This window comes from Diabrotica virgifera, chromosome 7, assembly GCF_917563875.1.
Source record: "Diabrotica virgifera virgifera chromosome 7, PGI_DIABVI_V3a".
NCBI classification, from domain to species: Eukaryota; Metazoa; Arthropoda; class Insecta; order Coleoptera; family Chrysomelidae; genus Diabrotica; species Diabrotica virgifera.
This window is the reverse complement of record NC_065449.1, coordinates 10,328,480-10,356,333: the sequence shown is the minus strand read 5'-3', so window position 1 is coordinate 10,356,333 and position 27,854 is coordinate 10,328,480. Positions and strand designations below refer to the sequence as shown.

The following is a 27,854-nucleotide window of genomic DNA, read 5'->3' as shown; positions in this document are numbered from 1 at the left end:
TAATGCGTCAGTTTTTATTTAAAAAAATATAACTTACTAGCATTAAAGACCTACACATATCTTCATACTTCCGATGTTCCATTCACTATACGTTACTGTAATCGAATGTATTATATTATTGTGTATCATTTTGTCAATCAAAGATAGAATAAAAATTTAATTTTTAATATAACGCGGGCACATAAATTTGATACACCCTGTATATTGATTTGTAACTATTTATTAGAAGTTAGCTTTTACGCAGTGGTTTATCCTTAATGAGTTTTTCCCTGAAGAATTAAAGACATTTGTAAATAAGTGAAGTGAAAAGACAATTTACTTCGGATTATAATTTAAAAAGATTGTTTGTTACGGGAAAGGCAAAATCCACAGATAATTGTAATTATTAGTTTTTAGAAAAATAAGGTAGAGAAATTTGGAATTTTAAGTCCTTTTGTTTAAGCCCAAGAATATTTGTAGAATTCCCGAAAAGTAATTATGATGAGTAGAAGTATTTGTTGAAAGAATGCATGGGTTTTTTCGAATGAAAAAAGGGGAATGTGGAGAGAGAAATGTTTCTGATTGGCTTGGCAATTTGGAATGGGGAGAGAGAAGTTTGAATGTTCAGACAGTTTGGAAATGGATATTATTATGTGATCCGCATCCGATAAGAGCAGTCAAAAGTTTTCGTGAGTAGTTCAGAAGCAAATACTATTGGTTGTTTGATAGTGAAGAATAGCTGAAAAGTGGAACGAGAGACAAATCAAATTGAGAAGAAATACCTCTTTGATTCTGTTATGTCCAAGAGAGTAAGTTACAAGAACTAAAGTTATTGAAATTATTTGTGACACCAAGTAAAAAAGATACTTGGGTCTCAGGAGATTATTATTGTGAGAAAGAGAGGAGAGAGTTTTGGAGTTTATTGAACGAGTACTGGTCAAAAGAGGCCTGGCTCGTGTTTTGGAGAAATACTTGCTGGTACGCTGCTGGATTGATGCTGAGAACGGAGAGGGCTTTGATTGGTAGCCTAACATAATCAACAAGGAGGAGATGTTTGGGTCAAGAGGAGACATCATTGTGTGTGAATCAAAAAGGTCAGTCAATAACTTACGTGATAGATTTTCTTTATAATCAGAAGTTAATTTCTTTTTGCGTAAAAGCATATGAATTAAGATTCCAACATTTCAAAAATGTAATAGGAAGTATAAGTAGTTTTGCGAATACCTAAATTTGTTTGTTTAGCTTGTTTTATTAATGGTATCAAGAAAAAAGCGATAAATATTTGTTTGAATTAGATTAATTTATATGGTAAAAGTTTCATTTGGACAGTTATGCCTACAGGATTTAATTGATAAATTTTCAGAGCATTGCTTTTGATAATAAAGGTATTTGTATGTGCTTATTTATGGTACTTCTATTTATTTCCTTTTCCTATTTTGTCCCGATAAGGATCAACTAAGAGATACTGAAGCCACGAGAAAAGATCAGTATAACCTAAGATAATTTAGTTATTTTGTTTATGACAAAAAGGCACCCTGAGATTTTTCTTAATTTTTTATGTATGATTTGCGACAACTGAATAATTAATTAAATAATTACTAATTATTATAAAAGTAAGAGAAAGCAGATCATAACAATATATTACACGGTAGGTGAAAAAATTAAGGAAAGTTGCAAATACAGACCAAACACTTAAATACGAATTTTATAGAACATTGTAACGGTTGACTTCGGATCATTTGATTTAAGTTTTTGTGGCATTCCTAAATAACGGCAGGTTTAGAACTGCCTTTCTTCACCTTTAAATAATATAGTATCTAGTTTAGCGAAAAATAATTTGGTTATACTCCTCGCCGGAGTATCAACAATATCAAATGAAAAGCTTGATGAAGGCAACTATTCTTTGGATATGTTTTAATTAAAAATCTGAGATCATAGAACCGGTTCCTTTGATTCCTCTTGCTAGTAAGTTCCTATATAACGGTTCTTTTAGAATATACCCACCTCTAAATCAAACACATACCGTCAATAAAACAAGTCAGTTTTCATACATATAAAGTACAGTAACGCCTAGTGAATGAACGCCTTTAACTTCCGTCATATAAAACTTCAACATGCACAACCAAATCATTAAAAAGTAATTGTTTAAAAATAATAATTAAGCTATCAGTCTTTCTTTTTTAATGCTACATTATATCCAGGTAGATTTTTTATTTTTTGGTGGAATTGACCAGGTCTATAACGTTCTGAGCTTGCTTCATGGTTGGCATATCTATCATACTTCCCCTGTAAGTGAACGCCCCCTAAAAATATAAATATAACTTAAAATAATTGAAATATATAAGAACAAGTTATCATAAATCCCAGAGTGCCAAATCTGGTAAATAGGAAGAATATCCAGCGGATTAATAATATTCCTTGGGCCCACATATAAAATTATTATTTATGACCACACCGTCGAAACTTTTTGTACTTGTTATTTGGGTGGAGTCGGACAAATTTGGAGCTTGGCGCATTATGGTAGTGGGGCGTTTGTCTGTCAAGCTGTCACGAAGTTGTCAATTTTATGCAAGAGAAAAATTTATAACCACATTGGTCATTTTATTTTAATCAATGGTTTTTATCATATTAACAGCGAAAACAATTGAATTAACACATTGAATTGAATATACTTAAAACTCTGTTTGAAATTACACAATTAGGAGTAAATGTAACAATTGCTTGGATTAAGGGTCATTCGGGAATAAAAGGCAATGAAATAGTTGACAATTTTGCTAAATCAGCTTATGTAATCGGAGAAAAGATAAACAAAAATTTAATTCCAGATTCAGATATTGATACTTTTAGCAGACAAAAACTTAAAAATAATTGGCAATTGCATTACAGAGAATGTAATACTGGCTCAAATTTTGCTCATTGTAACCCTAGGATATTCTCAAAAAGATGGTTTTACACAGAATATAACAGACATTTTATAAAGACCATTAATCGGCTGAGAGCCAATCATGCTCTTACGCCATATTACATGCATAGAATCGGCTTGTCAGATACTCCAAATTGTACTTGTGGCAAAATCGGAGATCTAACACATGTCATATTAGAATGTCATTTAAACATAAATAACATAAACGACCTTTATAAGGAATTAAAAGATTTAAAATGTTTTTTCCCAATAAACCTAAATACTTTAATATTTACAAATGATATGGAAATTCTTCATCTCATTTATAAACATGTTAAATTATGTAAATACAAGTTGTAAACATAATATAATAGGCATAATTTGTTAATGTGGTTTGAAAAAATAAAAATATATATATATATATATATATATATATATATATATATATATATATATATATATATATATATATATATATATATATATATATATATATATAAAAAACACATAATAAAATAATAACAAAAAAATAATAAATAAAAAAAAGAAAAAAAAAATAGAAACAAACATAAAAAAAGAAAAAAAATAGAAACAAACATAAAAAAAAGAAGTGTTTCGCACAAATTAAAATATATATTAAAAAAACAGTAAAATAATTAAAAAAAAAACGAAATAAAAAAAAGCTACACAATGTACCAATGTATCTATAAAAATAATATTGTAGAATGTACTTATGTTTATAAGAAATTTATGACTATGAATCTTCAATCAATCACAAACAAGTCTGGCTAATTGGATCTGCCAAAGCCATTTTTCAAAAAAAAAAAAAAAAAGCGAAAACAATTTTGTCGGACAAAAATATTGGGCCATATGACGCGTCAGACACGCACAATATGTCAAATTTATATGAAAATAATAAACTTATTACCACATGGCTAATTTTAACAGAATCTACCATAAAACCTTTTTACAATAATTTGGTAACCTTGTCGGACAATTTTCACGGGGCTTATGCGCAGTCGGATGCGCCGAAGATGTCAATTTCCTGGAATTTTTAACTTCAACCATTTTTCCGACAAAAATAGGAGGTTATTTAGAAGTAATTATATTCTAAATAAAAAATCTAAGTGTCTGACAAAAATATTGGGGCAAATCGACAGTCGGACAAAAAATTTAATTTTTATTAGTAAACTATACCTACTTTTAAACTATGCTGGGTTCGTACATCCCTTATATTTACAACCATTTTTCTGACAAAAGTAGTAGGTTACAGGTAATAATATTCTTAAACAAAAAATGTAATTCGGAATAATAAAAATTTCGGAAAATTTTTTGAAAATTTTGGACCCAATATTTTTGTCCGACAAGTGATCCAATATGCATTACACATGTAAAAAACAGTACAAAATAAAAATGACATGTGGTAATAAAAAAAAAATCCAGGAAATTGACATCTTCGGCGCATCCTACTGCGCATATGCCCCGTGAAAATTGTCCGACAAGGTTAGCACATTATTGTTAAAAGGTTTTATGGTAGATTCTGTTAAAATTAGCCATGTGGTAATAAATTTATTATTTTAATAAATTTGACATATTTAGCGTGTCCGACGCGTTGCGTCATATGGCCCAATATTTTTGTCCGACAAAATTGTTTTCGCTGTTTATATGATAAAAAATATTGATTAAAATAAAATGACCAAGGTGGTTATAAATTTTTTTCTTGCATAAAATTGACAACTTCGTGACAGCTTGACAGACAAACGACTTCACCCAAATAACAAGTAAAAAAAGTTTCGACGGTGTGGCTATAAATAATAATTTTATATGTGGGCCCAAGGACTATAATATATACAATACCTTTCCTGTTGCTTGATGCTCTTTAAAAGCATGCAGAAGTCCTCGAGCCCACTCTATCTTCTCTTCACTGGGCAAAAATGCTTCCTGTACAACCTGTATTTGACCTGGGTGTATAACCTGTTTGCCTGTGTATCCCATTCGCATGCCCTGTTCGCTTTGACGTTTCAATCCACCCAGATCTGAAATAGATATCGAGAAAAAGTTTTATAACAATAAAATTTTTCAATAGTCACCGAAATGACCAAAATCGGTCATTGGAAAACTGTGTCCTCCAGGGCGTTTTTATAAATTTGCGAATAGAAATGTCACACGGAACTAAATCTGACGAATATAGTGGACGGTCGATCAATTCGTACAATTTTGCTGTACAACGTTCGCCTTATAAACGGTAAGGTTGTCTTAATGACACATAATTATTAAATATAGCTGCACAGTACACGCCAGTGATATCTGCCATTCCAAAAACATTGCCACCATTTTTCTAGAAGATTGGGTGAACGCAGACTTCTCCGGTGGGCCCTAGCCGGTTAGTCTCCACTGTTTTGTAAATTTCGCGAATGGAGGAAAAAAGATTCGTCACACAAAGGTGTCAGGTCCGGAGAGTAAGGTGGATGAGTCACAATTTTACCTCCAAACGCTGAGAAAAGGTATTAAGTGTGCCAGGGTTCTTTAGAATCTCACAATAGGCGAAATGATATCTTTTGCATAAGCAATATACCAATAAGACCGCTTTCTTAGGTCAAAAGATTGATGATTTTTCTGTGCAAAAAAGGAATTTTTATTATTTTTGTGCTTTTTGTTGGATAATTAGTTACAATTGAGTCTAGTATGAATTTACTCTTTAAGAAAAGGACAAATTTGCTCTTTCTTTAAATCGGGAAAGTAATTGCTCACACTAAGCGACAAGATGATTTTTGGGTACGGAATACATCAAAAAAGATCGCTTCCTTAGGTCAAAAGATAGATGATTTCCTTGTGTGAAAAGGGAATTTCCCATTTTTTGTGTTTTTTTGTTGGAGATTAGTGACAATTGAGTCTAGAAGGAATTCAAAAGCATTTACTCTTTAATAAACGGCAACTGAGAAAATTTAAGCTAAATAGGGACAATGGAAAGAGACGAAGAACGGTCTATTTTCAAAACTGAACGGAATAAGCCACGGACACGAAGAAACTGCGCTAATATAAGATAGTCCGGACGACCGAAAATCAGTTAATCTATTTAGTGCAGTCATTGAAGCGTGAAATAGGTTTTTACCTCCGAAATTTTTTACTATGAACCGATTTACATGAGATTTTGGAATTAGGCTTATCTTACCCTTAACTTCAAAAGTGATATTGACCCGAACTCCGTTTTTTATATTTAAGGGGTGAAAACAACCCCTTAATGAAAAAATTGACATTGAGCCATTTTATCGCCAGAATACGTATTTAATAATAAAGAGTGACATTGTGAAGTGTTTTTTAACACAATAACCTCATGTTAAACTCATTTTCATCCCCTTGAAAACCGTACAACCCTTCCAAACAACCCCTAAATATAAAAATTACAAAAAATTAATTTAGTATGACATAAAAAGATTTTTTAAATATATAGTAAATGATATTTTACGTTCTCTATCTTAATTATCATATTGTTAACCCCCTTTCAACCCTTAAAAACAACCCCTAACTAGAAAAAATTTACAAAAAATTAATTTGGTTTGACAAGAAGACTTAAATATAGAATAAATAATATTTTACGTTTCTATCTTAATTATTTAATTGTTAACTCCTGTCAACCCTTAAAATCAACCCCTCGATTAAAAATTGTATAAAAAATATCTTTTGATAAACTAAAAAGGATTTAAATATCGTTCCACGTTCTCGAAAAAGCTATGCTGGAAAATCATATGTTCAAGTTCTTTAACCCTTAAAACTACCCATAAATTAAAACATTGAATATGTATGATTATACATTTAAAAATGTTTAGTTTACTAAATAGAAAAAAATACGATTAGTTTTTGGGCCATAACTACTTCAATTTTGAAGCTATCACAACTTATAAAAAACCATTTTGAAGGTAATTAAAAGAGCTACAACTTTTCTCATTACAATATGTAGTGAAAAACCTTATTTTGAAACGGTGAAGGGTCAAAGGGCTCGAGAGAAACAGTGGTTGCGCTACCGCGCGTTCTTTAATCAATCATATCTTCGTCAATTTTTGTGTGACAGGAAAAACAAACAAACCAAAATTTTTGTCAAAAGAAAACCTATTTTTTATACACTTTTTACGTATCTTTCATTATTTTTGAGATATTATGGAAAGAAGGTGTTTTTTATTTAGAATTTTTTTTAAATCGTGATTTTTTCAAAAAATATGTGTTTCAAAGTAGCAAAACTGCTAGAATCGATCAAACTCTTTATATTAAAGTTGATTCTAGACGGAATACGATTAAGTTTAATTTTGGTGGAAATGGCACTTATGAAATCCATTGATTTAAAAAAAACCATTAGATGTTCCTCTTTTTTCATTACAGCTCACTCATTTTACGTACAAAAGACTTTTGACAGTGCTCATTTTAAAGCTCATTTTAAGCACTATAAAATCGCGTCTGATGGGAAATTTGAATTATTTTTCAGATTCCCTTTAAAATGATGGTGGAGCTATTTTTCGGTTCAGAGGTGGGCACACTTTGGAAAGCTACTGATGACGCCTGAAAGGGTAGAAACAGGGCCTGTCTAGCTAGTGTGCAACCCTCTGAATCGAAAACAAGCAAAACCATCATTTTATTATTTTTATTTCCTATTACTCGGATTTGAGTACTGAAAGTTCCTCTGCTGCCCGTTTTTCCTAGACGAATAAAAGCGAACTGTGATCGTTTCCCTTTCGTTTTCTATATTCGTCGTCTGCTGTCTTATTAATTGAAAAAGTCGCAGATTGAGGATGTACCAGTAAGAACTTTTAAACACGAAGGATCTCAGTTTTCTACCATTTTAATTTATTAAATTGGTGGATTCTGCATCTGAGATTCTTCAATTTTTTAGTAGATGTCGCTGTATCGCGTCTGATGGGAAATTTGAATTATTTTTCAGATTCCCTTTAAAATGATGGTGGAGCTATTTTTCGGTTCAGAGGTGGGCACACTTTGGAAAGCTACTGATGACGCCTGTAAGGGTAGAAACAGGGCTTGTCTAGCTAGTGTGCAACCCTCTGAATCGAAAACAAGCAAAACCATCATTTTATTATTATTATTATCACTATAAAATCCTTTCTCATTAGCATGCATAAAATTCATTCGCTCTCGCTAGATGGCATTGAATACATCGATTAAATTACACACAAAATAAAAAAAGAATGTGTGTGTACTTTTGTACGCACGTAAGAAGTTATACTTCTACTACATATTATGTGATTTTTAAGACAATACCAAAAATTTTAAAAAATAAAAGAATAAAACGCACACAAACACATTGAAAAATGCCACAAAGAAAAAATTATTTCTGAACGATAATAATTATTGGCAAAAATTTTAAATACGCATTCTCTGAAAAAAAAATTATATAGCAAATATACTTACAATCATAAAATGGAAAAAAAAATAAAAAAATAAAAACTTGCATCGGGAATCGAACCCGTGAACTTCAGGCCGCTTTGATTCGTAATCGAAGCCTAGACTCACTCGTCCAATCCCACATTATTTCTCATGTGGAAAAATAGGGTAACTGAACGTTTTACTGTTTGACAGTTGTTTTAAATATATATTATGTAATTAAATTATGCAGTTTAAATCTTGTGGAATAAAATATTAAATAACAAAACAGTAAGAAAACAATATATTAGATGAAAATTGGTAGAACTTTTGTTGGTAATCAAATTAAGTATGTAAATCAAAGCATTACATACCTACTAGATAAATAAATCTACGCCAAAATATCATAATTTAAAAATAAAAATCGGACCTAATTTGGGATTTCTCTCTAAAATCCCCATTCTTGAGAAAATAAATGTATGTATTCCAACCTAATCCAAATGTTTAATTACAATATGATTATAATAAAACTACTTACCAAATTAGAATGAGTTTTCCTTTCCTTGTCCAAAATAGTCCAAAAGTCCAAAAATATAGGTATATGAAAACTATTTAAAAAGGCAGTATAACTATTAACTAACTTTGTTTCTTTTCACACAAAAACCATAAATAATCAAACTACACTAGGTTCGCTTTCAAGATGCAGTAGAAAATAAACAAACCAAGACACGTTAAATGCTACTAGGAGCACTTCCGAATCATAATTTACAATGTATAAACTTTGGAAATCATGATTTGGAATGTACAATGTATATACATTGTAAATTATGATCCGGTTGTGCTCCTAGTGGCATTTAACGTGTCTTGGTTTGTTTATTTCTATTTCTACTGCATCTTGAAAGCGAACCTAGTGTACAGCTGTGCCACAGCCGCCATTTGGAATAATTTTTGACATGTCATTTGAACATCCAATCAGAACAAAGTTATAATGCGCATGCGCCGGGCTGATAGGTTTTAACATATAAAAATTCACCCTCTATCGCCGGTAAATAAGTATAACTTCAAAAACGGCTTTGATCATAAATATCTCGCTTAATATTGCACTTTGAACACTCTTTAAAAAACCAATTTGTTCATTTTTTTACCCGCTACAATTTTGTTCAGTATAATATTATCGTTAAAATGCACATTTTTGGAGATATTTGCAAAAAACTGTTGAAAATCGTGAGAAAATTCCGAATTTTCAATTGCCAATAACTTGAAAAAAAAAACACCTCCGAAAAGGGGGTGGCAACCACCCCCAGGGTGAAAACGGAGTTCGGGTCAATATCACTTTTAAAGTTAGGGGTAGGATAAGCCTAATTCCAAAATTTCATGTAAATCGATTCATAGTAAAAAATTTCTGAGCTAAAAAGCTTCAATGACTGCACTAATTTTAAAGGAATTATAAAATTGATATACTTTACCTTTGTAATTGATGTACACCATATCTATTGCTTGTAAATTAAACGCTTTGGCGTTCAACACCAACATCTGTCTTGCATAGAGGACTTCTATTGCATCTTCAGTTCTTGTAGCTCCTACAATGAGAAAAATACTGTTTGTACTACAGAAATATGGAATTTTCTTAAAATCATCACTACAAGTCATCAACATCAATAAAAATTTTGCTCTCCTGACTACACAGTATTTATAATGACCCGTTTTTTAACGTTTTCAGAGCGTTATAATTATTGCATTTAGAGTCAGATGGAGCATGCAACTGAGCAAATTATACAAGAGGGTTAGGGTGTTCCACGATTTATTATTTTTTCTTTTAAATTTCAAATTATTTAAATATTTTGAATTTTCCTTCAGTTTACTCAAAATGCCAAAAAGTGAATTATATTCTGAAGAATACTACAAAGCAGACTAACTAGAAAAAGATGAGTTGTAGCATTTTTTCATTTTCGAAGAAAAATAAACATAATCCAGTAGTTTATTTACATTGTCAAATGCCGCTAGAGAGATGTAGTCATTTTTCAATCCCAAGAGTTTCTTTCCCTCTCATATTAGTCGGGGAAATGAAACTGAAAAATTGGCAAAACCTGGCAATTTTTTCATCCAGCATCGATTTGTACAAAAATTTGGGATTAGGCCCTATTTCACCCTCTAGTTTATTTTCTATATTGAGCCGTTGTACGCTTTTGGATTTTTAAGGGTGAAAACTACCCCTAATTGTAAAAAATTATAAAATAACATTTTAAACTTTAATTAACTATTTTTAATGGGAATAAGCCACAATTTTACCAAAAAAATGATTTTATTAACGTTTCGAAGCCCAAATCGGTTTTCGTTGTCAAAATACAAATTACTACTAAAAGTTTGACAACGAAACCCGATTTGATCTTCGAAACGTTAATAAAATAATTTTTTGGTAAAATTGTGGCTTATTCCCATTAAAAATAGTTGATTATAAAAATGCCACAAGGAAATAGCTTCAGAACAACATTAAACTTTAATATTGTCAACGTTTGGTTCTTATTATTTACATAATGATTGTTTTATGCTTTAAGATATAATATCATAATATTTCAACCCTTAAAACACCCCTTGTTGGAGCTGTATATAAAAAATTACTTATCCTAAAAGAATAATTTTGGCTTGCATCGATTTACATGAAAATTTGGGATTAGGATCATCTCACTCTGTACTGCATATTCTATATCATGCTCAACGGCGTTAATTATTTTTAGGGCTGTAAACTACCCCTTATTGTCAAAAATTATATAAAAATATTGTAAACTTTAATATGGGTAAAATTTGATTTTGATTGGTTAAATAATCGTTTTATAACATAGCTCCTTTAATTTTGGCGACAAAAAGTTTGAAAAAAATCGTAGCTCCTTCAATTTTGGCGACAAAGTTTTTTAAAAAATGATATTGTAGAATTTTTGAAGAACTATAAGACTGTGTAAATTAAATTCCGTAAATTATCTTAGTTTTTAATTGGGATGGGTTTAAAGGGCTCGAATAAGGGGGTGTTTGCTGGTAAATAGAGGTTTTAAACAGCTATGTCTCACTGTAATGAAAATCTGTGCACAAAGAAATTTTAGTTATTAAAAGAGATACAATTTAGTAATCTATAATTTTTTTCGTATCTCCAGTATTTTCGGAGATATTTTGAAGAAAATGGTGAAAAATACGAAATCGCAAAAAATGAATTTTTCTTTAAACTCCAATTTTTCTAAAATTAGGCTTTTTGAATAGGTCAAACTTCTTGGGTGTACTAATAATACTAATATAAAAGGAATTACAGAAAGGTGAAACCAATTTTGAATTAGGAGGGTAGTTAGGGGGTAATTTTCACTGATTTTCTCGTAGAGAAAAGCAGGTACCGACAATTTTTTGATCATAAGTCGCTCAATTTTTATGCCAGAAACTTTTTATTATTTTTTTGAAAGGACTAATTGTATGCTTGAAAAAAGTTTATTTAAGTTTTCCTCGAAAAATGTAAAGTTTTCCCGTTATTTGGCTTTGAATATTTCAAATTATGCATTTGACGAAAAAAACTAACCTTTAACATGCCGTATCTCGGTTTGTATTGGTCGTAAAGATATTATAGAAAAAGAGTTTGATTTGTATTAAGTACTAAAGGATACAATTTTGATATCTACAATTTTTTTTATTAAATGCATATTTTTCGAGTTATTCTCAAAAAACCCTCTAAAGAAGTCGATTTTTTCGTCGAACTGTTACTTTCAACCGCGAATAACTCGAAAAATATTAGTTTTACGAAGGAAATGTAAAAACAATTTTTTTCCTTAGAATTACGTTTTACATCGATTTACATGATAAAAATGTAATAAAAAATTCCCACCCCCGAGATGGGGTGGCAACCACCCCCAAGGTTTTAGCGTACAGCGGCATGATATAGAAAATGATCCTTGGACTATTCCCTACCTTCTGTAAAAATTTCAAGTAAATTCATGCCGGACGAAAAAATTGCGAGCCAAAATGCTTCATTTGCTGGACTATATTATGGATTTAAAATAATTATCCGAGTTCTACAACCAGAAAAGACTTGGATTGAAAGATTCAAGATTAAGGAGGTTGGAATTTTAAAAATGTCAAATATTAAAATTAAAATTGAAAATGTTTCCTATCGTTTCAATGGTTCAAAGCTATTCATTAGACATTCTAGAATGACAAAAATTACTCGTCGATGACCTGCAATAAAAGTAACACAAAAATAAAAAAACATTACCTATGCTCGCGCAGAAATCATCGCTTCCAAATACCAATGAGTTTGGTACAAACTTTGATTTTTCCGATAACTCTACAGCAGTCTTACATATTTCCGTCAAGTTTGTAAATGCTTTGGCTGATTCGATATAAATTATTAAATTAACTTTGTTGCTGCTTTGGATACTTTTGTCCAATTTTTCTGAAAACTAACACATAATATTAAGACAGTACTATACATGCTGCAGCTAAATTTAAAAAGAGTAGGGGACAATTTCTAGATGAGAATGTACTAAACTTACGTGCATAGAAATCGGCCCACTTAAAAATTTGGTAATTTTTGATGTCTTGTATTTCCTAAACCTGTTGGCCGATTTAAGTGATTTTTTTAATATGTTATACATAGCTTGATTCTTTAATAATACCGCTGTAATAATATTGTTGCTAAACATTTTTTATTGTATACCGGGTGTACGAATCAAATTGTGTTTTTTTCTCAAAGTTCGCATCACCCTGTGGAATATTCTAGCATTTATAAAATACTAAAATTAAACCCCAACTATAGCCTCAGGTCTTCTTAACATTCTGTTTTTTGAGTCATTCGTTTATGTTGGATAATAAATAAGTTAGGTGCTTTAACAACTAGACATGTACTCTGGGCTAATTAGCAAAATTCATGGAAAAGTTATTTACCAGCAATTTTATTGCTGGAATCGAATTATAAAATCCTATATATTAATAATATAGGTATGCAAAGTCCGCAGATAGTGTGCTACTTTTTTTATAAACAAAACGGCGCCGACAAATCGTATTTTTTTCAATTATTGCTCTATAACTCCGAAGATTTTAACTTTACAACAAAAACACTCAAATAAAAATTCACCGCAATTAAATTCTGCATAGAGATGTGTTTTTCACGATTTGCTCCGACGAAATTTTTCCTCGGAAAATGCGGGTTTTCCTAACAAAAACTATAATTTTCAAATAAAGTTTTAGGTAAGTAATTATTAATCAATAATTAAATAACTTAGTGACATCAAAGATTTCTTGGTATAGATTGTAATTCCAGAAGCCGGTGAAAATTAAACGAATATTTTAGCAACAATTCAATTGTTAATTAACAATTTACGATCGCAATAATAACCAAAATAATCATGATACATTGATCAAACTTATAAAGATTATAAAGATGAGATGCTTGTTTAATATTTTATCGACAAAATATAAATTTTTTTTTTGCATAATCTTTAAATTTTGAAAAAAAAATAGTTATAATACGTTGGTCTAATTAGTAAAGTACAAAGAAAGGTTATTTACCAGCAATTTTATTGCTTTAATCGAATTATAAGATCCTATATATTATTAATATAGGTATGCAAAGTCCACAGATAGTGTGCTACTTTTTTTATAAACAAAATGGCGCCGACAAATCGTATTTTTTTCAATTATTGCTCTATAACTCCGAAGATTTTAACTTTACACCAAAAATACTAAAATAAAAATTCACCCCAATTTAATTCTACATAGAGGCATGTTTTTCCCAATTTGCTCCGACGAAAATTTTCCTCGGAAAATGTGGGTTTTCCCAACAAAATCTCGAATTTTCAAATAAATTTTTTGGGCCAGTAATTATTCATCAATAATTATATAGCTTGGTGAAATAAAAGTTTTCTTGGTATAGATTATAAATTCAGAAGCCGGTTAAAATGAAATGAATATTTTAGCAACAATTCAATTGTTAATTAACAATTTACAGTCGCAATAACAACCAAAATAATCATGAGACATTGATCAAATTTAGAAAGATTATAAAGGTGTGATGCCTATTTAATATTTTGTCGACAAAATATAAATTTTTCATTTTTTTGCATAATCTTTAAATGTTTAAAAAAAATGGTTATAAACAAATTAACATTTCTTAGAAATTGTTTATTATATTCTAATTTTAAAAAATACTTAAAATGCGTATTTCATAGGTCTTGAAAATGGATGCTTTAAAAAAATTTTCCAACCATTTGCAAAAAAGTTAGGAAACAGCAAAATAAATATACGATATCTCCATTGTTTATAATTTGTTTTAATTGTTTCAAAGCTTAAAAGTGAGTCTATGGTACAATCTAATTACTCAAAAAGAATGTCAAAAATTAGTGCAATGGTTATATTTTAATCAAAGATTAAAAATACTTTTTTTTGTAATTTTTAGCGCGAAAGTAGGCTTGATACAGATCCGGAGATAAAATGTTCACTCGAAGCGACTGACACGCTTAAACTCGCGCGAGTTGTGTATGTGGGCGGGTAGCTACGGTACTGTATTATTCTACTTTCGCGCGTGTAAATTACAAAAAAATATATTTATAATCTTTAATTAAAATATAACCATTAAGCCGATAATCGATATTGTTTTATAAATAATTAGCTTGTACTTTAAACTCACTTCTACGCTTTGAAAGAATTAAAAAAAAAATTATTAACACCGTAGTAATCGTATGTTTACTTTGCTGTTTCATAACTTTTTTGCAAATGGTTGCAAAAAAGTTTTAAAGCATTCATTTTCAAGATATTTGAAATGCGCATTTTAGCTATTTTTTAAAATTATAATATAATAAAAACTTTCTGAGAAACGTTAATTTGTTTATAACTATTTTTTTTTAAACATTTAAAGATTATGCAAAAAAATAAAAAATTTATATTTTGTCGACGAAATGTTAAATAGGCATCTCATCTTTATAAGGTTTCAAAGTTTGATCAGTGTATCATAATTATTTTGGTTATTATTGCGACCGTAAATTATTAATTAACAATTGAATTGTTGCTAAAATATTCGTTTAATTTTCACCAGCTTCTGGAACTATAATCTAAACCAAGAAGACTTTTAAGTCACCAAATTATTTAATTATTGGTAAATAATCACTTATCTAAAACTTTATTTGAAAATTAAAGATTTTGTTGGGAAAACCCGCATTTTCCGAGGAAAATTTTCGTCGGAGCAGATCGGGAAAAACACGTCTCTATGCAGAATTTAATCACGGTGAATTTTTATTTGAGTGTTTTTGTTGTAAAGTTAAAATCTTCGGAGTTCTAGAGCAATAATTGAAAAAAACACGATTTTCGGGCGCCATTTTGTTTATAAAAAAAGTAGCACACTATCTGAGGACTTTGCATACCTATATTATTAATATATAGGATCTTATAATTCGATTCCAGCAATAAAATTGCTGGTAAATAACTTTTCCCAAAAATGGTCTATTCTCCGATAATCAGCCCAGACTAATGTTCTTTATCAATACACGGTGTTTCCAAATAAGTGCGACAAACCTTAAGGGGTAATTCTACATGAAAAAATAATGACAGTTTGCTTTATAAAGCTATGTCCGCAAATGTTTCGTTTCCGAGATACGAGATGTTGATTTTTTTCTTAGAAACTGACGATTTATTTATTGCTCTAAAACCGGTTGAGATATGCAAATGAAATTTGGTGGGTTTTAAGTCGTAGTTATTGCACATTTTTGACATACAATTAAGAATTTAATATTCACCATTAGCGCGCATACGGGTAATATGACCGATCATATTACCCGTATGCACGCTAATGGTGAATATAAAATTCTTAATTTTATGCCAAAAAATCGAAAATAACTATCTCTTAAAACCTACCAAATTTCATTTGCATATCTCAACTGGTTTTAGAGCAATAAATAAATCGTCAGTTTGTAAGAAAAAAATCAACATCCTGTATCTCGGAAACGAAACATTTGCAAACATACGTTTATAAAGCAAACTCATTATTTTTTCATGAAGAATTACCCCTTAAAGTTTGTCCCACTTATTTAGAAACACCGTGTATTGTTGAAGAACATGTCTGATTGTTAAAGGACCTAACTTTTTTATTATCCAACATAAACGAATTGGGTTTTAAGTTCAGTATTTTATAAGTGCTAGAGTATTCCACAGGGTGATGCGAACTTTGAGAAAAAAACATAGTTTGATTTGTACACCCGGTATACAATAAAAATTTACCTGTTTAGCAACAATATTATTACAACGATATTGTTAAAGAATCAGGCTATAACATATTAAAAAAATCACTTAAATTGGCCAACAGGTTTAGGAAATACGAGACATCAAAAATGACCAATTTTTTAAGTGGACCGATTTCTATGCACGTAAGATTATTTTGTCTGAGCAGTGACGCCTCAAAAAAAAATGTACATATTAATATATAGTCCAGGGCGGATCTGTTTTGAGATGGACGTTGAGAGGTGACTCAATTTTTTTTGCAGAAATTGCTTGAAAATAGCTCAAATAATAATATCTAAGTTATCCTCCCACTCAAAATGGTCCGGAACATTGTTTAAATAATCAAAATGTCAAAATATGAAAGGAAAAATTCGATTTTTTATTGGTTTTTTGATTATAACTTTAAAACTATTCATTTCCGAGAAAAGTTGTACTGACATAAAAGTTGCGTAATTAAATTTCCTACAATATAGAATTGGTTGAAAATTTAAAAAATAGTCACCCTTGTTGCAAAATAGCAATAATTGCGAAACAAAACATACAAAAACAAGTATTCGCATTTTACGTTTTTCAACCATTTATGCTACACTTAGGACCTTCATATTTTACCCAGAAAAACTTTATGATATAGTAAAATAGCACTGTAAATTTCATTAAGATCGGTTTAATAGATTTTGCAAAATAAATTTTGCAATCCAGCTTTCGCAAAAAAAATTCATTTTTTTAAAATGTTGCAGGACTGAAAATAAAGCAGATAGCAAGTTGAATTTTTTTTGCTTATAGAAGTGTACTGTACCTTTCCTTTGCAATTTGCAAAATTAATATCGATTAATTACCACGGCGTCAGGAAATCTTTTAAATAAACATTAATTTTTGGTGCTACGCGCAGGACAGAGGTATAGAATTCACACAAGTTGATTTCCACCAAAATTTCTTCCAATCTTTATCTAATATATTATTTTCTTACTCTATATTTTGTTGTACTTTAATATTTTAGTTCCACAAAAATCAAACTAATTTTATTATTGTTTGTGAAATATTGTTTAAACAATTGCATATGTTTAAAAATAATAAAATTTTATTTTCTAAGTTAAAATATATCAACAAAGAAAGTTTTTGCTAAAAAAGTGTTATTTCAAAGGATAGAGTATGTGTTTTTATTTTGCAATAAACAAATTTATTTATTTATATCGAAATATAATAAAAATTAAAATGTATCAATCATTATCAAAGGTCATTGGAATGCCCAATCAGAGCAAACTATCCGCTGTCCTGCGCGTAGCACCAATAATTAATGTTTATTTAAAAAAATTCCTGACGCCGTGGTAGTTAATCGATTTTAGTTTTGCAAATTGCAAATGAAAGGTACAGTACACTTCTATAAGCAAAAAAAATTTCAACTTGCTATCTGCTTTATTTTCAGTCCTGTAACATTTTGAAAAAATGAATTTTTTTTGCGAAAGCTGGATTGCAAAATTTATTTTGCAAAATCTATTTAACCAATCTTAATTAAATTTACAGTATTGTTTTACTGTTTCATAAAGTTTCTGTGAATGAAATATAAAGGTCCTAAGTGTAGTATAAATGGTTGAAAAACTTAAAATGCGAATACTTGTTTTTGTATGGTTTTTTCGCAATTATTGCTATTTTGCAACAAGGGTGACTATTTTTTAAATTTTTAACCAATTCTATATTGTTGGAAATTTAATTACGCAACTTTTATGTCAGTACAAGTTTTCTCGGAAATGAATACTTTTAAAGTTATAATCAAAAAACGAAGAAAAAAATCGAATTTTTCCTTCATTTTTTGACATTTTGATTATTTAAACAATGTTCCGGACCTTTTTGAGAGGAAGGATAACCCAAATATTATTATTTCAGTTATTTTCAAGCAATTTCTGCAAAAAAATTTGAGTCACCTCTCAACGTCCAAATGTACTAATATTTTTACAGATGCGCCCTGGTCTAATATTAATAGTCCAGTCATCAAAGACGTGATCTTTAAAACCGAGACGAACAGGCTGAATTTTGTTGAGAATGCCAACTTTGTGACCCCAAAAAGATGCAAAAAAGTTTGACGCTCCTACCCACCGAGCTTCGCGCCCCCTCCCCCCTTACAAAAGAATTCCAACGCCTTTTGTAGTTCTTTACTCGCTCGTATGTGTAGGCGTGTACTACAGAGGTAATTTTCTATTAAACGTATACAGATGGAGCATACAGTTATTTAAAAATAAATTACTATATTTTAAGTTCTGTGTAACTTTTATTTCAAAATTTGCAGAGAAATTATATTTTTATTGGTAGAAAAGCTATATAGGTTTCAATTTTATCAACCAAAAATTACCAAGTTTATGTTGTCCTTTCATATGGATGATGCCTGACAAAAATCTGAAAAGACTGATCATATTCAAGATCTAACCTAGCTTAAACTGAAATATCTTCAAAGATTTTCACTAGTAATACCACTAGAGGTCAAATTATTTCCGGAAATTTTTTTGAGATCATGAATATTTTGAAAATTTCCCGAGTCGCAGACGAGGGAAATTTTCTAAAAATATTCATGATCAAAAAAAAATTTCCGGATATTAATTTGACTTCGCGTGGTATTCGGTAAGAAAATTCCACACCAAATTTGCATTTGAAAATCCAAAGCTGCATGAACAGATTAATAGCGCGCCATAGCTTTGTCAGCAATTATTTAGGCTTTCAAATTCATAATTTCTACTCATTGTAGTTGCATGGGAATACCATTTCAAGATAGAAAATAGTATAATCTTCAATTTTACATAAGTTTTGAGTAACTACAAGTGATAGAAAATGAATCAAAACTAAATTATGTAAACAAATAAAAACCAGTCTGTCAAAAATGTTCTGTTATTGTAAACGTCAAAAAATTTCCACTATAATTCGCTGTTGGGTACCCCACGAGCAAAAAATTTCCGATAAAATACCTCCGTTGCCATGGTGATCTGTCAAAATAACGTATTTTGATTGGTTCAAAATTACAGGTGTGGAATTTTCAACCTAATAAAAATATTCTTAAAAGAAATTTAATTGAAAAACTTATTGGACCTTGTTCCTGGTGACACCTCCATGGTTTCTAAAAATTGCACCATTTGTGTCACCAATTGTGTCACCAGGAAAATGGTCCAATAAATTTTTCAACTAAATTTCTTTTAAGAATATTTTTAAATATTTTTATTAGGTTGAAAAACTTTGACTTTCATTTAGCAGATGTCGCTAGACACCTACTCCATAAAGTCAGTTGCAGTACGAGGACTAGCTCTCAGCGTTTGTCACTTGGGGCAGAGAACAGAAAACCAACGCCTCTCTGATGATGACTCCAATTAGAGTCGAAAATCGTCGATTTAGAGTGCTGGTTTGTGCTCTCTGTATTAAGTGAAAAATAAGACAGTTTTGCCTTCTCATTGCAACTGAATAAAAATGGTATACATTTTTATTTTTTTGGAATATCTTTATTAAAGTATCTAAATCATCAATTATTACAACTTTGCATCACTCTCTTTGAATTTAACTGCAGTCTATACAACAAAAAAAGCATGTGACATCCTATTCATACTTACCCATCGCAGATGGTCACTCTCTTCAACCTTTGGCAACAATACAGTATGAGGTAACACCTTTCCAGATAAACAAACTTCCAGGTCTTTTTCACACATATCACTATCAATGGAATTGACTCGAACGCCTATATCACTTTTAATTTCCGAATTTGAAACTAATTGAGCTAAAGAATCTTGTATCGTTTGCCTAGCTTCATCCTAATAAAACATTTACAAGATAATGAGATGAAATTAGGGGAAGAAGCAAATGTAAAATGTTAGCTTATTAGTGGAAAATTGAATTTTTTATTTACAAAACTGCGTTAAATATTACATAATCTAAATAGTGTAGGAAACAGAGGTTGGACACATTCCGGTTTTATTTTTTTTTTTTTTTGATATATCAAGGGGTGCTTATTATAAGACTAACTTTTTCTTAAAAAATTTCGCCCCGGAATCCCCATTTTCATCCCTTTAAAGGGGGTTATTTGTGGTTTTTGCGAAACGTAGACCTTCCTGTAGGTTTTGCAAAAAATTTCCTTAAAAGAAATATGAAGAGGGCTATATATTCTACTATTTATTCCCCGACAGCATATGTCTATCACCCACGGTTTAGCGGGTGGCGCCCCAAAGTTGACAAAATTTTTAAAAAAGATGTTTTTAAAAAAAATTCCCCAACTGTAATGGGAATCAAGAAGAAACCCTGCGGAAATTAATCATGAATAAGCGGCTGATTTTTTGGTATAGGTTTTATTTAAGGGCAATTGCCCATTTTTTAATTACAGGGTGTTACATTTTAAAAAACCCATTTTTATACCATCTGAACCGCCTATGCTAGAGTAAAAAAACTTTCAGCGATTACATGTATAAGTGTTATAATGCACCCCCATATTTTCCCCGGAACCACCCAAAAAAAAAAGGAGAATGAATAAAGAAAATATGCAAAAATTCACTTTGGGCCACTACTGTGGCTTTAGGGTGCAAAGAAAGTAAAGTATACATAGTCATAATTTGTATCTGACATGTGTTCTTTTATTTGCCATAAGTATTTTATCAATAAGGTTGCTTATACGAAAAAAATGCATAGGACCTTATTTGTAGAGCAAATAGTGATCTTTAATTCTGTATAAGTTTTGTAAAAAAAAAGAATGTGTGTGTACTTTGTACGCACGTAAGAAGTTATACTTCTATTATATGATTTCAACGAAATAAATATACTTTCAACAGGTTATTTGTATTTTATTTAAAGATTAAACTAATTTTTACTTACTACTTTCCAAAAATGTTTATTAAAACAATAAGAAAAATAAAAAAAAAAATTAGAGAACACACGGGGATCTCTCGATCTCCGGTCACGCGCTCTACCACTGAGCTATACTCCCTTTGCTTTGACAGGTTACAAGATTTCTCATACATACTGACAAATTTAATAGACCAAGTGAAGTACACAAAAATACTTTAAATATACTTACTATTATTATAAAATATCTTATTCCCGAGGAAGACAAATCCAAAGACACAAAAATTATAATAAATATGTTTACTAAAAACACTAATAATATATTAATCCACAAGGAAGAACTTCCTGTAGTTGGCTGTATACCATTAATTACAAGTGAAATTTAATAAAAAATTTTCCTCTTGGTTAAAGGTATATTAGTTTAAAAATCCCTAAAGGGCTACAAACATATAAACAAAACGTTTTCGCTCTGTAACAAGAGCATCATCAGTGTTACAAGAACATTTTTGGTTGGCTCACCATGTTCTTGTAACACTGCTCTTGTTACAGAGCGAAAACGTTTTTAATATACATTTTACCAAGAGGAAAATTTTTTATTAAATTTCACTAATAATATACATATTCTTTTCACGCACACCTTACTTGCGCTACATAAAGATGTAGCGACTAATATTATACCATACTGTCGGTGTGCGCATGCGCCAGGGAATGTAAAAATTCACCCTCGTGCCTAAAGTAGTATAACTTAAAAAATGCATAGGTAATGAGAAAATCGTAAACGCATGCTCGCCAAACATATTTTCAGGAATAGGGGTAGTTTCCGCAGGGATGTTGCAATAGCCATATATATTTATTTATTTATTTATTTATTTATTTACGGCATCCATTTACAAGTTTTACACACAACAAGACTTTTACAAGTTACACCTCAACAATAATAAATTATTAAAATAATAAACACATCAAAATAATACAAACAAACATATTGCAAGAACAATACAGAACTACAACAAACTTATTGTAAGATACCCCTTAGTTGTTTTTTGAACAAACCAATTTTGGAGTCAAAAATATCCATTTGTCTTGGCAGGCTATTAGCACTCCGAACCAATTGTGTAGTCGGTTCATTTATACCAAAATTAGTGTGGTGAAATGGCACTGAAAAGATTTCTGATTGTCTGTTGCTTCTACTAGGAACTTTAAGACTAAAAAGTGATATCAATTGAGGACAATCTATGAAAGCATTAATAACTTTGTGTAGGAAGCATAAATCTAATATTTATGAAATACCCTATTGATGGAGATTATGAACGTATGGGTCAAAAAGCAAAAATTTTTTTAACCCCCCGTTTTATTTTGTATTTTTGGCTACAGTGGTTGCACCAAGAAATCACTTTTGGTGTTCATACTTGGGTAATAAGCACCTACACAAAATGGTATATAAAGCATTTTGATTGCCAAGTCTCCTCTTGATTGCCATTACAGTTAGGGAAAAAAATTGTTTAAACATCTTTTTTAAAAACTTGTCAACTTTGGGGCGCCACCCTCGCTAAACGATGGGTGATAGACGTATGCTGTCGGGAATAAATTATAGGAAATATAGTCCTCTTCATATTTATATTAAGGAATTTTTTTGCAAAACGTACAGGAAGGGCTACGTTTCGCAAAAACCACAAATTACCCCCTTTAAAGGGATGAAAATAGGGGTTCCGGGGCGAAATTTTTTAAGAAAAAGTTAGTCTTATAATAAGGATTCCTTGATATACCAGAAAAAAAAAATAAAACCGGACTTGTGTCCAGTTTGCGAGGTTCAACCTCTGTTTCCTACACTAAAATGAAAAGTATGAAAATACATGATTTTTGCTATTTTTCTAATAAATTCGACCTAAATGTGTACATGTTGTACTGCAGTTCAGTTGAATATGTTATGGAGAAGTTTGAAAACTTGTTTCTGTGTGGTGATTATAATTTATCAAATGCATCCTGAAATAATGACAACTTTGGTTTAAATGTTGAATGTCCTGATGACTCTCCTGCTGTGTATTTAGGCAATTTTTTGGTTATTTTAACCCTCTTTTTAACCCTTTTAACCCTGGTAAGGCGGTGCTCAGATTCTTACGTAAACAACGGTGCGGGATGCATTTGCACCCCATCGGTATATCCATTCTTTTTATATGTAAACGTCTTTTTGACTGCTTTTTCGGCTTCATCATCTCATTGTATTGATTTGCGTGTAAAGATAAACTGCTTTGTGGAAATGCTATCAATGAGTGTCCCCGTTTAGGATTTTGTCCTCTTCAGGGTTTGTGGTGAATGTATTATGATGGATCGCAAAAGCAAACAGTCCAAAAAACGCACTGGGGCAAGTGTGGTGTTCCTGGTGTTCCTGGGTTATGCCAGATGGTGGTGTCCAGAAGGCCAAAGACAACAGAGAAGAAAGTTAGATGGAGTTGATGTTGGTTCCATTGACATTTACGTGTACTGTCCGTGCTTTGCCCTCGACCACCCCTCTAGAAACCATTGTACGCCAACTGGTAGAACTAGCGGCCCTCGTCGGCGGTCAAGAGGTGGTTTTTTTTGGCTTCACTTCCTGTGGTATATATACGAGAAATTGAATAAAAGGTGAATGACAGAAAAAAGCAACATTAAAATATACACTAAAGATTCAAAGTATGATTCAGTAAGCAATATTGAAACTACATAATATGATGCACAAATACAATAGACAAGAAAGTTAGACAAGAATACATCAGCAAAAATATTTGACTATCTAATTAACGAACTATATGTGTTAATACCAAATATTTGGAATTTACAAGTGTTAATGATACATTATTGATTAGTCTTAAATTAGCTATTAAAATCTTACCAATACTGGAATAAGCCCAAATGATGGATAATGTTCATGATCTATCTATGGTCTATCTATCTACAAAAGCACATGCAAGCTGTTTAGACACTATTTTATTAGTTTGCCATACCTTCTTATTGAACGCCACTCCATCTTCACAATCTAGTGCGATACAATCGACATTTAGACTAGATATCTTACTTATTTTCCGTAAATCGTTGCCAGGTACATACATGAGGGCTCGTCTCGGCTTATAATTCCTCACAGCAGTCTTAAAAAAATATCAATTAGAAAGTAAAACAAGTGTAGTAGAAGAATCAGAATTAAAATTAAGTCAATAAGTCATTTGTAGAAGGAAAAAGTAGCTGTAAAATAAAACTATAGAATCAATGTAATTGTGTTATGTTGAACATATTACGATTTAGAGTTAAAAAATTACTTGTCTATATATGAATAAGTGATCCAATGAGATCAGGGAAAATATATAGAAGTTCTAAACAAGAAAAGTAAATTAAATAATAGACAATAGTGGTGTCAGTTGTCGATGACCTGATTCATGGGCTAAGCGCTCAAGGAATCTGGGTCAAGTGTTTCGCAGTACTGCTGAGGATCAGAAGCAATATGCCCTTCATAACATAGAGAACTGGTGTCTGAAAGAGAAACTCTCTCTGAACCTTTCCACAACTAAATTAGCAGTGTTCACTGATAAGAGGAAGCTTACTTAATGAACTGAGTGAGCAGAAATTATTTGGGGAGGAACTGGAGAGAACCAATGAGGTCAAGTATCTAGGGGTAACCTCGGAATCCAGACTCAATTGGAGCACTCATATTAACAAGATAACCAACAGGGCTAAGCAACTCTTCTGGAACTGCATACCAGTTGTATAGTTTCAACCTAGGGGTTCAAAACCAAAGGTAATCTGTTGGTATCAGTGATACAACTAACAGATACTTATGATTCAGTACTTTAGTAAAAAGACAGATTTGCCATCTTGTGTGACCGCTCTCACCACCCTACAAAGACAAAGGCTTATAAATATAACAGGAGCCTTGAATAGTACAGCACTGGTTTCTTTAGAGGCTCTCACAGGTCTACCTCTGCTGGAAACTATATATTTCAGTGGTAGCCTTTATGGTCATGCTAAGACTGAAAGCAAACAATACATGGAGGCAGAATTATGTATCAAATAACCACACAAACACTACTAGACTATACTTAAGGAATCCATCTTTATGATGAACTCAGATATGATGACACCAGAACTAATCTTCACTGAGAAGATTAACACAATTATACCATCTAGAGAACAAAAAGTCCCAAATATGAATGGGGACTTGGTTCACTGATGGATCTAAAACTGCCCATGGTACAGAATCAGGAGTCTTCGGGCAAACATGACATTATAATAAATCTTACAGCCTACGTCAATATACAACTGTTCCAGGCTTTTGCTTTGGTGGCCTGCATTGATGAAATCATAGATAGAGACCCCAAAGCAAAGAGAATCAATATTTACACAGATACCCAAGCAGCTATTCTGGCAGTAAAGAACCCACTCACCAAATCAAAACTGGTGACGAACTGCAAAGATCTCCTTAACAACCTGGCAAGATACAATAAAGTGTATTTAATGCTGGTAACGGTTCATGCAGGTGTGCATGGGAATGAATCAGTAGTGGCTGATAAGAAATCATCAAAAGAAGTGGAGAGCCACTAGATGAAGCTCAATAAACGAGAGATCAAAATGGTCACTGAAATGGTTACTAAACCCACCTATACAAACTAGGTAAGGTGAAAGAAACATAGTAATGAAAGTGCGAAATGGAAGAAGAGATTGCCAAACTGCTGTCCTTAGCCAAAACGCTGTATCTACAGAAACATCACATTTGAGTAAAATCGGTTTTTGTTTAAATGTCTAGCCTTAGCCAAATGTGTTTTCGCCCTGTTTTGACCTTGTTTAATGTGTTTTGGCTTAACTTACGTCATTTTTAGTAAGCAAATAAGATAGATATGCACATTTGGGTTAGAAAGAAGTAAAAATATAATTTTTTCAGATACCACAGAACTTTTAAGGAAAAAAACAAGGTATGGTACAAAAGTGCCATAGACTATGGATTCCTGCCTGAGTTAAGAAGAGAAGATGAATAATTTGTTCAAAGGAGATCAGGAAAAATTTTTTAAAAACTGTAAACAAAAAAATTATTCAAATAATAGAAAATACTGGTGTCAGCATAATTGATTATCAGATTGGCCAAAGGACTTTTGTAGTAAATGAGTATTTACAGTTTAAATCAAAAATTTTTATAGACATAATGAAAGACTTACTCGCAAGATATTTTCCTTTAGTAGTTGTATTTTCCGTACATACGTGCTCTTTACCAAACTTGCCATAATTGTTTCTATATTTAGATTTAGAATGAAATTCTTCACTGGGTCAATAGTTGTTTTGATCTTAAAAAATTATCAAAATACCATTGATAGGAGCATCAAAAACACATGTTTTAGACTACAATGTTGCCAATGGGAAGTGAAAATAAGATTAATCCAATTATTCAATTTATTGTTTATCAAGTTAAAAAGGAAACATTAAATATATTTTATTTTATGTAATTATTCGATAAAGTATATAAGTATTTTTTTAAATAATATATTTATAATTAAGAGTCTTAAATTGAGTTTTTTATACGGTGTACATAGTTGATTTACGAACAAATCTAGTAAGTTGGCAACAGTGTAAAAAACCTGCACTGAAGCCAATCAATGAGCAGTATTTTCAGTTGGTGACGATAGTTTTTAAAAATATAAATTCCAAACAATTAGAAGTTAGTATTTAGGATAAATAAATGTCGCAAATTAAAATATTAATTACATAAATAATAAAATTTCTGGATTTAGATTTAACTACTGTACAAATAGTACAAAATAGTGCACGGTTCTTAGACATTACTAGGGTTGCCTAAATCGACTAACCAATGAACATTAAGGGTGAGATTACGTCACGAGAGTTTACTGTCATTTGAATCGTATTATGATTTTTTTCGAATCCTGAGAAAACCAAGTATTTTAGAAAAATTTAAACGCAGGATGCAAGATTACATTATTACCGAGGGCGGAAAGCCCCTTAGAATAAACAAGCAGATTCTATTGAATGAAATATTTGAAATTAAATATCACACTTCTCTTTTATTTTCAGACCTGTAACTTACTAAAATAAACATTATAGAAGTTTTCAGGGACTTTCAGTCCTCGGTAATAATGTAGTCTTTCATTCTGAGTTTAAATTTTTCAAAAATATTTATTAGTTTTCTCAGGATTCGAAAAAAATGAATACAATTAAAACACATTGAGAACTTTGACATGCGTCAAAGTTTTGCATTAACTCAATGTAAAATTCTGAACTGTTGAATTCCAGCTTCCCTAATAATTATTTTACATCAAAAGACATTAGAAACTATTTGAAGAGGATTGAAATCTGTATTGGAAATAACTGTTAAAATTGGTCTACGTAATTAAACATATTCCAAAATTTTGTAAAAATGTAATACATTTTAGTTTTCAGCCCAAACTTAGGCCACACACAATGCAATAATGTTCACATTTTTGAACTGTCAATATTTTTATTTTATCCATCTATTGTTTAAAAACAATATATAGTTGATAAGATACCCTCAGTTGCGGAGAAAGGATTAATAATAAAGATTTTTTTATTC

The 27,854-nt window shown here is 30.9% G+C and overlaps 1 protein-coding gene across 1 annotated transcript; it reads right to left on the bottom strand.

The window, feature by feature from the left end:
- On the bottom strand, positions 1-26,658 carry LOC114327366 (citramalyl-CoA lyase, mitochondrial). Its single transcript, XM_028275957.2, has 7 exons — positions 26,470-26,658; positions 24,274-24,414; positions 20,074-20,271; positions 12,495-12,681; positions 9,715-9,828; positions 4,739-4,917; positions 1-2,282 (listed from the first exon to the last, which is right to left on the bottom strand). Exons 1-7 carry the CDS (start codon positions 26,533-26,535, stop codon positions 2,190-2,192), a joined length of 978 nt encoding a protein of 325 aa, XP_028131758.2. The 5' UTR covers positions 26,536-26,658; the 3' UTR covers positions 1-2,189.
- Positions 26,659-27,854: the final 1,196 nt, after the last annotated feature.

Excerpts from the sequence above, each read along its gene's own strand:
- LOC114327366 (XM_028275957.2), bottom strand. The coding sequence starts at position 26,535 with ATGGCAAGTTTGGTAAAGAGCACGTATGTACGGAAAATACAACTACTA. Across the intron at positions 24,415-26,469 it reads TAAAGGAAAATATCTTGCGA|ACTGCTGTGAGGAATTATAA; the intron begins GTAAGTCTTTCA and ends TATTTTTTTAAG. Across the intron at positions 12,682-20,073 it reads AGAGTGACCATCTGCGATGG|TTTTCAGAAAAATTGGACAA; the intron begins GTAAGTATGAAT and ends ATTATGTGTTAG.